Below are 14,541 nucleotides of genomic sequence, written 5' to 3'. Positions count from 1 at the left end.
TATCTTAAAAGTCTTATTGATGAAAAAGTTGGAATTATTCACAAGTGGAACAGCCAGGACATCTGGGATTTTATATTACATTTTCTTTATTTTCTTGCAATTTTCCATTCATTTACTGTGCACTCAGGTAAGGCCTCTGTACAATTCTGGCCTATGGGGGAGAGTGGGAAGAGGAAAAAAAGAAGTGAGACATATCACACAGCATTTAAATTCTGGCATTTAGGATGTACAGAATAAAAACTGTTTCTTCTGTAAGAATAAAAATCTCAGCCAGTTTCTTATCTAGGGAGACCATGTATTCAATGTCAAAAAATAAAAGACAGTAATTTTATAAATCCTTTTCTTTAAAGAAAAAAAAAATCTTTCTTCAAATTCTCCACTGTAGTAAATGAAGTTACAACAGGTATGCATTTGTTTCCCAGTAATTTGACTCCTGCAATGCTCAGTTCTCTGTTTGATGGTTCCTCCTCTGATGTGTAATAGGTAAATCACATTGCTCATCAGGCATCAGTGGACTTGTTCTTAACAGTTGTGCAGAAGACCGCAGTGGAAATTTACTGAAATATATTACATTTAAGTGTGCATAGAACTGCAAAAAAATTGGAAATGCAAGGGAGATAAATAATGCTGATCCAGGACAAATTGTATTCATTTTACTTGTTTCAGCCTTTTTCCTTTTCTCCTTCCTTCTTAAAATTGCAGCATGAACACTGAGGGTCAATACATTCAACTGGGTCAAAGAACTGATTCAGACTAGAAATAATCTTTATTTTTGCTAGGTTAACTTTTGAAACAGAAGCTGTAGGTTGTACCCAGACCAGTTCCCTGAGCTCGATCACCATGCTTGATACCTTCAGATATACCTACACGACTCTCTCAGAAGAGGAGTGGGAGGCAAAGGCAAAGGGTGAGAGGAGGTGTGCCTCAGGTCACAAAGAGGTAGAGTTAGCCTCGTACACAGTGGGCAAGAGTGTGAGACCCAAAGGCAGGGAAGGACTATTTGTCCTTCCAGTACAGATTTCAGGATAAAGTAGAGCTTGGATGTACTTTAAACAATATAGCAACAACTTGCATTACCACTTGCCTCCCTTTTTCCTGACCTAGAAGCTAGCTACAAGACTACTTCTAACTAGTTCAAATCTTGAGAAGCCATTTTTTCTCCGTGCATTTTCCTAGAATGCCAACGAAAGACACAGTAACTTTTTGCTAAGAATATTTATGTATATGGTGCATCTTGGGCACTTACTATATCAAACTGAATGCACATCTCTGAAATGATACTATTCACTTACGTGGGCAACTAAAGCAGCCACGTACACTGGGCATAAAAACCATAGGCAGAAGCAAGTTTAACACAAAAATGAAGATGTCACATCATCCTTTAAGATATCTAGAATCATTTTTAGGTGAAAAATTACTGTTTATGAAACAGTGAATGTTATCAGATTAAAGAGGGAGTGGTCATAATGTGCTGGACCATTTTAGCTCTAGATCTTTCAGATTTGCAATCCCTACCAAAAAGAAAAGCAGCTTTCACGAGGATGAGGATCTTTTCATGTCTCAGTTAATTTGCAATTCGACAAGTAGTTCACTTACAAGAAGCATTAAACATATTGTCCATCCAAAGCTTAAACATGAAAATTTTACCTCTAGATTTATGGCAAATTAAGATGAAACATAATTAAATAACTTGGGGAACCCTCCTTACAATGTATTCATTTTGCTGATTTTTTGAAAGTCCTATATCACCAAATGTCTCTGTTTACTGCATCCAACATGTTCTATAAGTCTTTGTCTCTCAAATGAAAACATTAAATCCTGATATTTTTCTATTCATACTGAGGTATCTTAAGACAACTAGCTGGCACAAATTGCCTCTCCTGGGAGCCGTAGCCTGAAGGAGACAAATTTTCTCATGAGCAGAATAAAACAATCAAATTATTAATACTGTGTCTTAAGAAACAAGGAAGCCTAAAGACTCTTTATGAACTCACAGGAGAAGAGATGAAGAATCAGATATTGAGAAGAAGAAGGTCTTTGCTGGTGTCAGCAGCCAAGGACGCAGGACGCTAGCAAGAGTGAGAAAGACAGAAATTTGCGTGACATTGAGACAAAGCTTGATTTATAAGGGTGGGTGGCCATAATTCCTAAAGAATAGAAAAGTGTGCCAGGGAAAGGTGTTTTACTGCTTTATCTGAAACTTACACTTTTTACTATCTAAAGTGAAAAGTCATTACTTTTGGAAGACTATACAGTATGTATCTCTGCTTGCACTATATTTAAAGATGTGACTTGCAAAGGCACAGCTTCCAAAATTGGATTGAAGACATGGATTTGCTGAGGTGCTGCAGAAGACACCATACACAAGGGGTTAGATACTTGGACTGTTCTTTGCTTCTCAGAAGCAGGTGCAGAGCAGAGGGTCGGTATCGGAAGAAACAGAACCAGAGGAAATGTCTAGATTCTCTGAAGTTGCAGAAAGCTTAAGAACAAATTATTCCAAAAGGAGCCAAAGAAAGAGCTAATCTAATGTCACTTAAATGAGTTTTCTTTACCCTCTCTGAGTTTAGTTTCTGTGAATATTTATGCTACAAACATGCTTACATCCCCTCTAAAATGATTATCAAACTTATTTGAGTATTTTTGAAAGTACAGTTACATTCACATTGAATACTTGTGTCGCATGACTTACCCAGCCAGTCACAGGCTAGATAGTCATCACAGTCCTCTAAATAACTTTTTTTTTTTTTTTTTTTTGGAAATAGCAAAAATCTTAACATTCCTTGAATAAATCTGCCTAATGTATGAGCTACCTTAAAAGTGTTTGTCAAGAGATTGTGATTTGCGGTCGTGATATTTCTCTTGCACACTATTCATGCAGCAGCAGTTCCTTACCCGTTGCAGCTGAGATTGGGCCCTTTCATTTTTATACCTTGTTTGACATGAAAGCACATTTTCAAACCCTCATCTGGTTTGTTTTTTATTTGTTTATTTAAAGATTTTTTCTTTCCAAATAGAAACTTTAAACAATTCTATCCTGAATCAAAACATGAAAAGGAATCTGAGATCACCCCTTCTAAGAAACTGGCATGTAAGGACACTTTTAAAGAATAATGGGAAATTTCTGAATTACTGCTGTAATTATTTTCTTAGAAAGAATATCTCAAACAGTAATTTGCCTTCCATAGTGTATGAATGAAATTATTCCATGACGAGAGCATAACACATGTCCTAAGTCTTCATATCTTGTGTCAACTTGATGGGAAAACAGGAAAATATGTATAGTTCTTCATTTCAAAATACAGATACATTAGGCATCTTTTCCTCTACTATTTTATACAGGAAAAAAAAAAATATCTAAGAGCTACTTTAGAGTTTCAGCCATGCTCTTCTTTATCCCTCTTTCTCAGCTTCTTTAAGCTTTTAGCAGGGAAAGTGCTCAAAATTGCTTTTGGAAAGATTGTCTTGATTATAGTTTCTCTTCACTTCTACAGTCATTTTACTGACGCCTCGGGACCCAATGCAATTCTCGTTAGAGCCAGCTATAACACTTCCACTGACTTCACTCGGCACTTGACAGGGCGCTCTCTTTCCCAGATCAAAGTAGGCACCCTTTGCCCAGATAGGCGATATTCATTGCTTTTGGGTACAACATATACTCCCTCAACCATCACTGGATCCTCCAAACCCTTCTTGTTTCTAACATTCTGCCTTGATGGACAAACTATGTAGCTAATTCATATATTGCTTCACTTAATGATTTTCAAAATATAATTCAAACATTCTTTTTGAAAGAAACATGCTTACTTGTGAAAACAGTCTGTTTCCTTTCTATCCTGCGTCTCCCTCCCACCTTTCTCAAATAAAAAGTCTCTCTCCTCTAAAAATACTCATTAGAGGGACAGCCACTACAAGATTTTTCTACTTATAAAAAATGAAAAGAAAAAGAAAATACTGAAGCCAAAAACAAAATGTTTTCAGAGCTTGTTAAGCACTAACAAGTTTTTTCACTCATCTTAGCAAGTAGGCCTGTTGCTGCAGGAGTCCATTCATTAAACCTTTTACTTCTGCTACTTTTACTCCTCCAGGTCAGCAGAGCTGATATCCTGAGCTATGCACTGAGAGCCTTTCCATCTGAAAGTAACCATCACAGCAAGAGCTTGGTGAGCAGAATTAAGTTACTCACAAATCTGACTGTTTTCCATGGATTCTTGGAAAGTAAAGTGTTGGACACATCCCTGTATAGCGCTTTCCATTGTTAACTTCTGTATTCTTCATCTCTAGGAAGAAGATACCTATACTATATTACACTCCTGCCAAGATGTGGCTGTGACTACAGAGATCAAAGGTCATCTTCCATCTTACGAAGTGAGGATTACAACTGTAGGCTATAATCAGTGATAGGTTGTTGTGACTCCAAAGCAACAATCATGTAATGTATACAATAGAAATTATGTAGGTCTTAAAAAAAAAAAAAAAAAAAAAAAAAAAATCTCCTGCCCTTTAAAAAACACACTTGGAGTTTGGGGTTCTACAGTACGCATAAGCCTTTGAAAAGGAATAGACAAAGAAAATATAATGTTAGTTAATAATGCTCTAATTTTCTTTTTTGGAGTCTGATATTTTGTAGTAGTGTATCCCACATTATCCACTGGATTATAATATACTTAGGTTATAGCTGCAAGGCTAAAGGATTTGATAGTAGTAATACCTCATTATTTTTCCTTTAAATAGCTGTGAGACAAGTTATTTGCTGGAATAACTCCAATGAGCTAGCAGACTTATGCCAGCAAAGAATTTGGCCCTATTAATCAATGGTACTCCTGCCTTTATTAGGAAAAGCAAAGTAATCTGGAATTTAATCACATGGAAGTAGATGCAGGAACTCTGTTGGCTTAAGACTGGTAAGTGTTCAGAAGACAAAACTGAAAATACAAACTGGTGTCATAGCTGAAGTAAATGATAGTCAGTTTATCTAATAAAATGAATCCAACCCTCCTCAGTGCTTTATTACTTCTACAAACTGAAAAAGTTTGGATTTTAAATGACTTTGAAATTTCCTAAATTTCTCTATTTCAATATTTGAATTACAGTAAGTAGCAATTGAGAAATATAAGGAAAATTATATATATACTGTAAGGACAATTATTGTTTTTTTGGTGGTTCAGTATCTCAACAACTGAAAACAAGTAGAACAAACAGCTTGTTGTTGAACAGCTTGATGCGTCAGGATAATACAAATGGCAACAGTGGGAATGGAGAGTCTCTCATTGCAAAAAATTCTTGTGAAATGCAAGTTCTGTTTTTAAGCTGTTATCTATTAGTGAAAACCTAGATTTCTCTCCAAAATTCAAGAAATTTGCCCCAATAAAATCCTATGGCCCAGAGTTTCATCTCTTACAGGAAATTTATGAGGTTGAGAAACATCATAAAGGTAAAATCTTTTTTTATTTTTTCCTTCTTTTTCATTTTTACTTCTTACAGCAGAATCTTTCCAAAAGACATTGCACCACCTACAAACATTCCGCTTTTATCCAAATTTTCATTAATATCTATATACTCTAACTCTGATACAACCCCTCAATTTTGCTTGATGTCCTCACCTAGATGGCTTATGAAGCTAAGACAACAATACGTGGACACGTATCTAAAGATTAGCACACTGATGTCCCATCTTAAAAAGATGAAGGTTGGTTCCCACTTAGAAAATGCTCTGAGAAAAAGTGCAGCCAGAAAATAAAGTATATGGCTATGGGAGTGAGATTCTGAGACTAGGAAGGAAATACAGTCTATGAAACTAAAAGTTCAAAATTATTCTAAACCAATTTATACTCTTTCCAATATCAAAGAAACTAAGTAGCTGAAATTTAAATACATACACCTGTCTAACAGTGCAGGAAAATAACTGCTACATCAGAAACATCAAAATGACATCTGTCTCTGTCATTTCTTAAATATGTCTGTTTAAATTCAGTAACAGAAGGGAGATTATAGATACATAGGTTTGGTTTGGCAACAACTGAACTGAAATAATCTTAAAGTATAGCTTGGAATAATGACATTCTTATGAAACGAGACTTAATCCAGATCCTTTAACAGTTCTGAAGAAATTTAAGTGACTTTTTGTGGTGAGATCTTTTATGTGATCTTTTTGTGATATTATTATATCTCTTTCTACCTGATTCCTTCCAATGGAGGTGCTGAAATAGAACATGAAGTACACTTCTCAGAGCATCTTTGACAAAGCTGAAACCATGAAATGCTTGAAATCTCTTTTTAAAAATACCCATGTGTGGAGGACTGGCTTGAGGGCAGAGGTCATGTGAAGATTGAACAACTAAAGGAAGCAGAACTAAGTGCATATCGCATACAGTTGATGTGAGCCAAGTCCCGTATGAGAGTAAAAACAGCTAGAGCCAAGGACACATTGTCCTTGGCTCCAAGGTGTTATCAATGATTAGTCCTGGGAACTTGCGGGTGATGTAATGCAGAAGTTGCTGGGTAAACCAAATTGCTGTTACCAATAAGGAGCTCAGCTTTTGCAATATGTATGAGCCTGATTAGTCCTATGCTATATAAAGAAAGACCACACCTAATAAAGTTGAAGTACACTGATCACTCATATTGAGCGTCTGGGTCTTCCCTCCGTCGGCTCCTCCCGTGCAAGTTTCCAACAAATGGCGCCCGAACAGGGACCCTGCCGAACAGGGACTCGGTGATCAAGAACTCAGGAGTCGACAGAGTGCTAGAGACAGCTGGTCCTGCTGTGCTAAAGGTGACGAGACACAAAAGGGGGTCTACGTGCCAGAGTTACAGAGGAGGTGGAGAGGACACAAACAAAGGGGGTCCGTGCCCAGGACAAGACGGGGTCCTGCCAGAAAGTCTCGCCGCAGGTCTTGCAAAGGTTGCAACGGTAAGTGAGTAACCACGGCGCGACAAGTGGCTTATTATTTATTAAGATGCTTTTTAGAAAAGCGAGGTACTCAAGGAATACAATGTCATAAGGAACTCCCAGGGCTATTAGCTTACGGAGTGGCTAAGGGGTGTTTTGTTAACCCAGATACCATGTTCGAACAAACTGAATGGAAAAAATTTGGGGACAAGTTGTTTGATGAAGTAATAAGTGACAACAAGACAGTAAAAAAGCTGATGAAGCCGTGGAGGGCAGTTACTAATGCTCTCGCACCTCAAAGAAAAAAAAAGAAAAAAAAAAAAAAAAGAAAAAAAAAGTAAAAAAAAAAAGAAAAAAAAGTAAAAAAAAAAAAAGAAAGTAGCTGCTGCCGCCGCGGAGCGTTTGGGAAGCCCCGATGGGTTCAAGGAACCCCCGCATGCAGAGGTGTCCCCTGTGTCCCCATACCCATCGCCCCCCTCGATCCGAACCTTTAATATTGCCCAGGGAGGGTCTGGGAACACAGGCCTGCCAAAAGGACCAACATTGACCATGCGGCAGATCCCCCCTCCTCCCTCAGCGCCTCCCCCCTCTCTCCCTCCCCCCCCCCTCCCCCCCTCTCTCTCTCCCCCCTCTCTCTTCTCCCCCCTCTCTCTTCCCCCCCCCCCCCTTTTTCTCCTCTCCTCCTTCTCCTCTTCCTTTGGCCACAGTTATCTGAGGACACCCATCTCAGGCTATCAATGTGAAATAAGTTTTTCTCTATGATATTAATGGTCAGAAACCACTAATAAAAGCAGTTTGAAAAAAAAAAAAAAAAGGAAAAAAAAAAAAAGAAAAAAAAGAAAAAAAAAGAAAAAAAAAAAAAAGGGGGGGTATCCCATCTTATATGGGAATAAAGCAGGGCCGACAAGAGCCTTTCGGCTTATTTATTGACAGAGTAGCCAATGCTATACAAGCAGCAGGGGTACCAGATTACCTGAAAGGGACTATCTTGAAACAATGTGCAATACAGAATAGTAGCCCTTCAACGCGTAGTATTTTAGCCACACTCCCGGGAACATGGACTATTGAGGAGGGGCTAGAAAGAATGGCGCAGGTACCTGTAGGACCGCAAGCTATGCTAGTAGAGGCGGTGAAACAATTAGGAGAGAGCAGGAGAGAGCAAGCACAGGCGTTGCGGGATAATATGCAACAGAATCAAAGTCAGGTATTCGCTGCCCTTGCTCCTTTGCAAAATCCCGGCGGAAATATCCCCCCTAATCGACGATCGGCACACTGCTACCGATGCGGCGTTGTTGGTCATCTTCGCAGAGAATGCCAAGCTAGTAGAGTATGGTGTCCCAACTGCAAAAGCAACAAACATGATGGAGCGGCTTGTTGGAAGGCTGGCTCGGGAAACGCCCAAAGAAGCGGGACGAGCCACCCCGCGACGACACAAAAGGCGGCCTTCACCACAACAACTCAGCAACCCCCGCAGTTAACACAACCACCTCAGCCGGCGCCCAGCTCCACTCCGAACGCCATGAACCCCTTTGTCTTCGACCAGCCACCAGAGGGAGTCTCGGACTGGACTTGGCAACAGCAGTAGACGCCACCTTATTGGATACAAAGCCAACAAGAATCGGGACAAATGTCTACGGACCAGTAATTATTAATCATGAGCCGATAGGTGCCTTACTGATTGGAAGATCGTCCGCTACAATGAAAGGATTACAAGTTTTGACAGGATTGATCGACAAGGACTATTTCGGGGAAATACAAATTGTGGTTTCAGCAATGTTTCCACCTATGCACATACCACAAGGATCGAGAATAGCTCAACTTATTCCGCTTCCCCACCTGACTGAAGGGGTGGCACCAGCGAAAGAGCAACCACGAGGCTATGGTGCTTTTGGTTCCACTGGAAGTGCAGTATTACTGACTGTCGGAATGCATCAAAGGCCCCGACAAACCGTGACTGTAAGGTATAAAGAAGAATCTATACGCACTAATGCCTTATTGGACACTGGAGCGGATGTATCAATAATTAGCACTAAGATTTGGCCCCAGCATTGGCCAACCCGAGAGACCAGCTCTATGGTAGCTGGGGTAGGCGGGGTCACCCTCGCCCGAAAATCATCGACGCTACAATGGACTATAGGGAACAAGGTGGTTAATTGCTCCGTTTCCATTTTACCCCTACCTGAAGGAGTGCAAGCATTAATAGGGCGCGATATCCTTGCCCAGATGGGTATGGTGCTTACCTCAGAACACCCTTTATAGCACCGGCCATTGCCTGGACTTTCCCAATCCCACTCAGCTGGAGGACTGATCAGCCTGTGTGGGTAGAGCAATGGCCGCTTAAACGGGAAAGTCTCATTCAAGCACATGAACTAGTAAAGGAACAGTACAAACAAGGTCATCTAAGACTATTTACCAGCCCTTGGAATACCCCAATATTTGTGATCAAGAAAAAATCCGGCAAATACAGACTTTTACACGATCTACGTGCTGTAAACAGACAGATGCATAACATGGGTGCTTTACAACCGGGGTTACCCAACCCAGCAATGATCCCAGAAGGCTGGCACCTGCTAATCGTAGATTTAAAGGACTGTTTCTTTGCCATAGCCCTCCATGAAGATGATAAACAGCGATTTGCATTTACACTCCCTGCTATCAATAGAGAGGGGCCAGGCCAAAGATTTGAATGGACAGTACTACCGCAGGGTATGCGAAACTCACCAACCCTCTGTCAACTCTATGTCGATGCGGCACTTCAACCGTTACGTCAACAGTGGCCAGAGACCATGATATATCACTACATGGACGACATATTGTTGGCACAAAAAACCCTTTTTCTCCTGAACAAAAATTTGATCTAATCACACAATTAAAGAAAAAGGAACTTGTGATGGCCCCGGAAAAGGTACAGGAATCCAGCCCCTGGCAGTATCTAGGTTGGCATATTTCGAATGCCACCATCAGACCACAGAAATTGACAATCAGGACTGACATAAGAACACTCAATGATGCTCAAAAACTATTAGGAGACCTCCAATGGATCCGTCCGGTTGTCGGCATTCCTAATGAACTTTTAAATCTGCTATGCCCCTTGCTGAAGGGAACAGACCCAGCGGCTGCTGTCACGCTCACAGAGGAACAGCAACGGGTACTCCAGGAAATTGCATCCCTAATTACTACGCGTGCTACGCATCGACGCCTGGAAAATCAGCCACTTGATCTTACTATTTTATGTGGTCCACAATACCTAATGGGAGCCATTACACAACACAAAATAAAAACGGGGGAAAAAAGAGGCTTGGCGGAACCCATTGTACTAGAATGGATAGCACCACCGTTACAACCAAAACGAACTATTCAAGAAAAAATTTCAACGCTGGCCGAACTCATTAGGACACTCTTCACCCCTGACTTACATGATCAGCGTTGGTCAAATCTGACTGCAGCAATCAGACATAGAAGAAGTGAGAATCGTCGAGGCAAGCGTGAATTGAAAAAACTAGGTTCAGATTGTGCTGATGATGTAGAATTATGGGGGCCTGCGGAAAGGTTTTTCGCCGCAGCTTTAGACCCTAGTGTTGCAGTTGCGCATGCCATGTCTAATCTAAATAAACTTGCTTGTTGGGCTGTTAAGCACTCAAATGTTACTACACAAATTCTCTCTGAAATGTCACAGGATATGGATAGCCTGAGACATGCAGTGTTGCAAAATAGAGCAGCTATAGACTTTCTGCTTTTGGCACAGGGACGCGGGTGTGAGGATTTTGAAGGAATGTGTTGTTTTAATCTTTCTGATCATGGACAGTCAATCCATGAGCAATTGAAATGGCTAAAGGACCACACCCAGAGAATCACCGTACAGTATAATTGGTTTGATGATCTGTTTAGAAAGATGTTTGGTAATGTGAGTACCTGGATTTTGAGCTTGATCAAAGAAGGGCTACATATTCTATTCATAATTGTATTAATTTTAATTGCTGTAAGAGTGATTTTTGGCTGCTTAACACAAAAGCTTGAACAATTAACTAAAAAGGTCTTTCTCGCACAAAATAAAAACGGGGGAATTGTGGAGGACTGGCTTGAGGGCAGAGGTCATGTGAAGATTGAACAACTAAAGGAAGCAGAACTAAGTGCATATCGCACACAGTTGATGTGAGCCAAGTCCCGTATGAGAGTAAAAACAGCTAGAGCCAAGGACACATTGTCCTTGGCTCCAAGGTGTTATCAATGATTAGTCCTGGGAACTTGCGGGTGATGTAATGCAGAAGTTGCTGGGTAAACCAAATTGCTGTTACCAATAAGGAGCTCAGCTTTTGCAATATGTATGAGCCTGATTAGTCCTATGCTATATAAAGAAAGACCACACCTAATAAAGTTGAAGTACACTGATCACTCATATTGAGCGTCTGGGTCTTCCCTCCGTCGGCTCCTCCCGTGCAAGTTTCCAACACCCATGTGCTTCTGAGAAACCGAGTGTCATTTTGTGCTACTGTTTCTTTTGATTTCTGGAAGGAAAAGGAAGATGACTCAAGCAGTACAGATGGTCCGGTTTTAGTGTGTTTCTAGCTTTTGAAAAACTTCTTTGGTCAAAGTCTGGATTTTACAAATGGATTGCAATTATCGCTCATTTTATCTACAGGGAACAACTTTGGATAAATGAATACAGAATTTGCCAAGGTCTGCAGAACCACATTCATCATGTAACTATTTTAGTAAACTATTATTGTGTGATTACACAGTGTATTGTGGGCAGGTGGAATTTTTTTTAATTATTTTTTTGGAAGAATTAATTGTCAGTGCATTCAATGAGTTGAAGTGTCTCACAAAAACATCAAGCAAGCAAGCAAGCCAGAGCTAGCGCAGTCAAAGGTACTGCATGGCAAGGGATTGAGGGGAAGAGACCCATATTTTAGGAATCAGGGAGCTACTAGAAGTCATTATCCCTGACAAAAAAACATTTTATAGAGGAATCCATAGAGGATCAAAAGCAATGCAACTTCAAATATCTCTGTGCACATTTTGGCCATTTTTTAAAATATTCTTCTCTGAAGAAAAACCACCCAGTTTTAGAATGAACTGGTCTAGAGCAGCTTATTTTTTTTCCCCTATGAAATATGACCTCTTAGAACATCAAAATACACTGATTCACAAAAACCTATTGAAGTTACTGTTGTGATATGACAGGCAGCGTCCCCAGTGAAACCTGTATTGTCTTGCAGGCTATGCAGAAGCACACGCTCTAAGGAAAACCTGCTATCTATCTGGACTGCTTCAAGGCAAGAGCCTCCAGTTTTCAAATTTCTTGTTTTTTAAAAATTTCATCTTAAAATTTCCTGAAAGAGAATGTCTGAGACTTTATGTAATTTAATTCCAACCAAATCACAGCCACTGTACATTTGGACATCTTTTCCATAGATAATCACAAACTAACAATTGCTTTCCAAATTTCTGTATTTTAAGTACTTATTCCAAAATTATAATTAAATTGTATATCCTTATTTTCTACCTATAACATTTGCATATTGTGCATCAGATTTTCTGTTCATAGCACCTTCTCCATCAATAAAAAAATGCAAATAGTAGTATCTCCAACATTAAAATGCAATTGTTGTTTCAGTAGAATGCTGCTTTCCCAATCAAACAAGTCACTACACAGATAAAATGGAGGGTATCAGCATGTATTTTAAGTCATTTGGTAACATCTCACAAATTTTACTGGATCTCAGCTTAGACCATAAAAAATTTACCTTTATCTAATTTAGATTTTCCTCTATGGTAAATTCCAGATTGAGTTTATCACTAAACACTGAATACATTCTGTGAAATGGCAGACAGAATGCTTTGTTTTTTATATCATAGGCATAATTCTACCATAGCTTTATCTCCTTAAAATAACCACAGAAGACATTAATATTGACAACTCATTCCTAACTTGTTCACTTATTCATTCAGCTGCTGTGAAAAAGAGTGTATAAATAGGAGTAGAAAAAATGAAAAGAAACCTCATGGCACTTGAGGTATCTTGTTTTAAACCAGATAATACAATGGTGAAAAATATGTCATGTTGGCACTGGAGATTTTTTATTTGAAGGTATGAACTTTAAGATGGTCTTTTTAAAACACTAAAATGAACCTCCGATCTGCATCCTAGCTTGGACCAATGGCCAGGAATTGAATGCTGCTTCTACATACAAAAGACAATAGGCAAAAAGAGAAACTCTAGTTCAAAGAACAAGGGAGTTGGCCTGACTTGTTAAAGAGCTCTGTGTGAGCTCTCTGAATCTTTCCTGGAAAAAAAGGGCAAGGCCTGTTCTGAGGTGAGACAGGTATGAGAGCTAAGTGGATACAAGTGCAAAGAAAAAACAGGAAAGAAACTCAGAAAAACAGCTATGCAGATCTGAAAGAGTCTGAAGGAGTAAAGGAACAATTTGCCAGGCCAGCAAAGCTGTGATCTTGGAATATATCAAGAGAGATTCCTCAGTGTTAAGAATGATCTAGATTTGTGTGCCATTATTTTGTATTTTTCTTCTGGAGCTCTCTTTACAAGTTTGTAATTAAGATTTTAACACTTTCCTGCATTGGAATTAAATTTGCTTCCACTTTATTCATGTTTAATCCTGAAAGTGAATTCAGATCCATCTGGTAAATCTTAAGTGCTTTGGCTTATCCCAAAGAAATAAGTCCAAATACTGAATTCACTACCTCCGTACTGATGAACGTTACCAAAACTATCTCTTAGGATGTCTCCAGTCCAATAGAATTTGGGGATCTTTAGAAACTGCAGTATGTTTCCCACCAACCTGCAAGGTAAGCTTGAGTGATAGTAGTGTATGTGCCAGAACAAAGGAATATCTCACTCTTGGCAAGCACTAACCTGTGCTTTACTATCAAACACCAGGCTGCAGAGTCACATCTCTCAACAGAGAGTCATATTTTCATATACCATTTCTAAAAGTACTATCCAGAGGGCTGCTCACTTACCATTTGCTGCTCTTGACACATGTGGCAACTGAAATATGTACGCAAACACAGAGATTTTGCAAAAGGAATTCCAGAATGCTGGGAAACTGGATTCATGCCACTTAAATGTAAATACGTATCTACCTTGACTAAGTTATAAGAATATTCTCCCTAGACAATTTATCTAAGACGAGGACAGTTCAGCCTACCAAAGACCAGACTGGTGGTAGCAACATTTTCTTCACAGTGCTCCTGCTGATTATTAGGAGATTGGATTCCCATTTCAGGCATGTTAATTAAGTGCAATGAATCCAGGCCAAAGTTCTTTACTTTGGAAAGCAAAAAAGAGAAGCAGATCTTAGCAAAGCAAATGAACAGCTGAACCCACTTCTTTGTCTCAGTTTCCTCAGAGTGCTTTTACTTCTTTCAGTCTTGCACGAGAGCTTTCTACAGCTCCTTGGTCCTTTTTGATCCTTCTTCTTCCCCCTCCCAAGCATATGACTTCTCTAAATACAGGACCTCTTCTCAGGCTTGTAGTCAAGTTTTTACATGTACTTCCAGTCTCCCTCTCTAAAATGACCGGTGGAAGTAATTCCTGACTATTCCTGTCCATCTGGAATATTCCTTCAAATGAAATGATCAAAATCCTCTACTCACTGATCTGACATTTATCTATGAACTACATGAAT

At 39.5% G+C, this 14,541-nt stretch overlaps 1 protein-coding gene across 1 annotated transcript; it reads left to right on the top strand.

Annotated features, from left to right (window-relative positions):
* The first annotated feature begins 840 nt into the window (after positions 1 to 840).
* LOC135324469 (uncharacterized) lies at positions 841 to 11,288 on the top strand. Its single transcript, XM_064500964.1, is given in 3 exon segments — positions 841 to 907; positions 9,077 to 9,726; positions 9,729 to 11,288. Coding segments are annotated over 3 exon segments (2,037 nt in total). The 3' UTR covers positions 11,049 to 11,288.
* Positions 11,289 to 14,541: the final 3,253 nt, after the last annotated feature.

This window comes from Dromaius novaehollandiae, chromosome W (genome assembly GCF_036370855.1).
Source record: "Dromaius novaehollandiae isolate bDroNov1 chromosome W, bDroNov1.hap1, whole genome shotgun sequence".
NCBI classification, from domain to species: Eukaryota; Metazoa; Chordata; class Aves; order Casuariiformes; family Dromaiidae; genus Dromaius; species Dromaius novaehollandiae.
The sequence above is the reverse complement of the archived record's forward strand: the minus strand, read 5'-3'. Positions and strand labels throughout refer to the sequence as shown.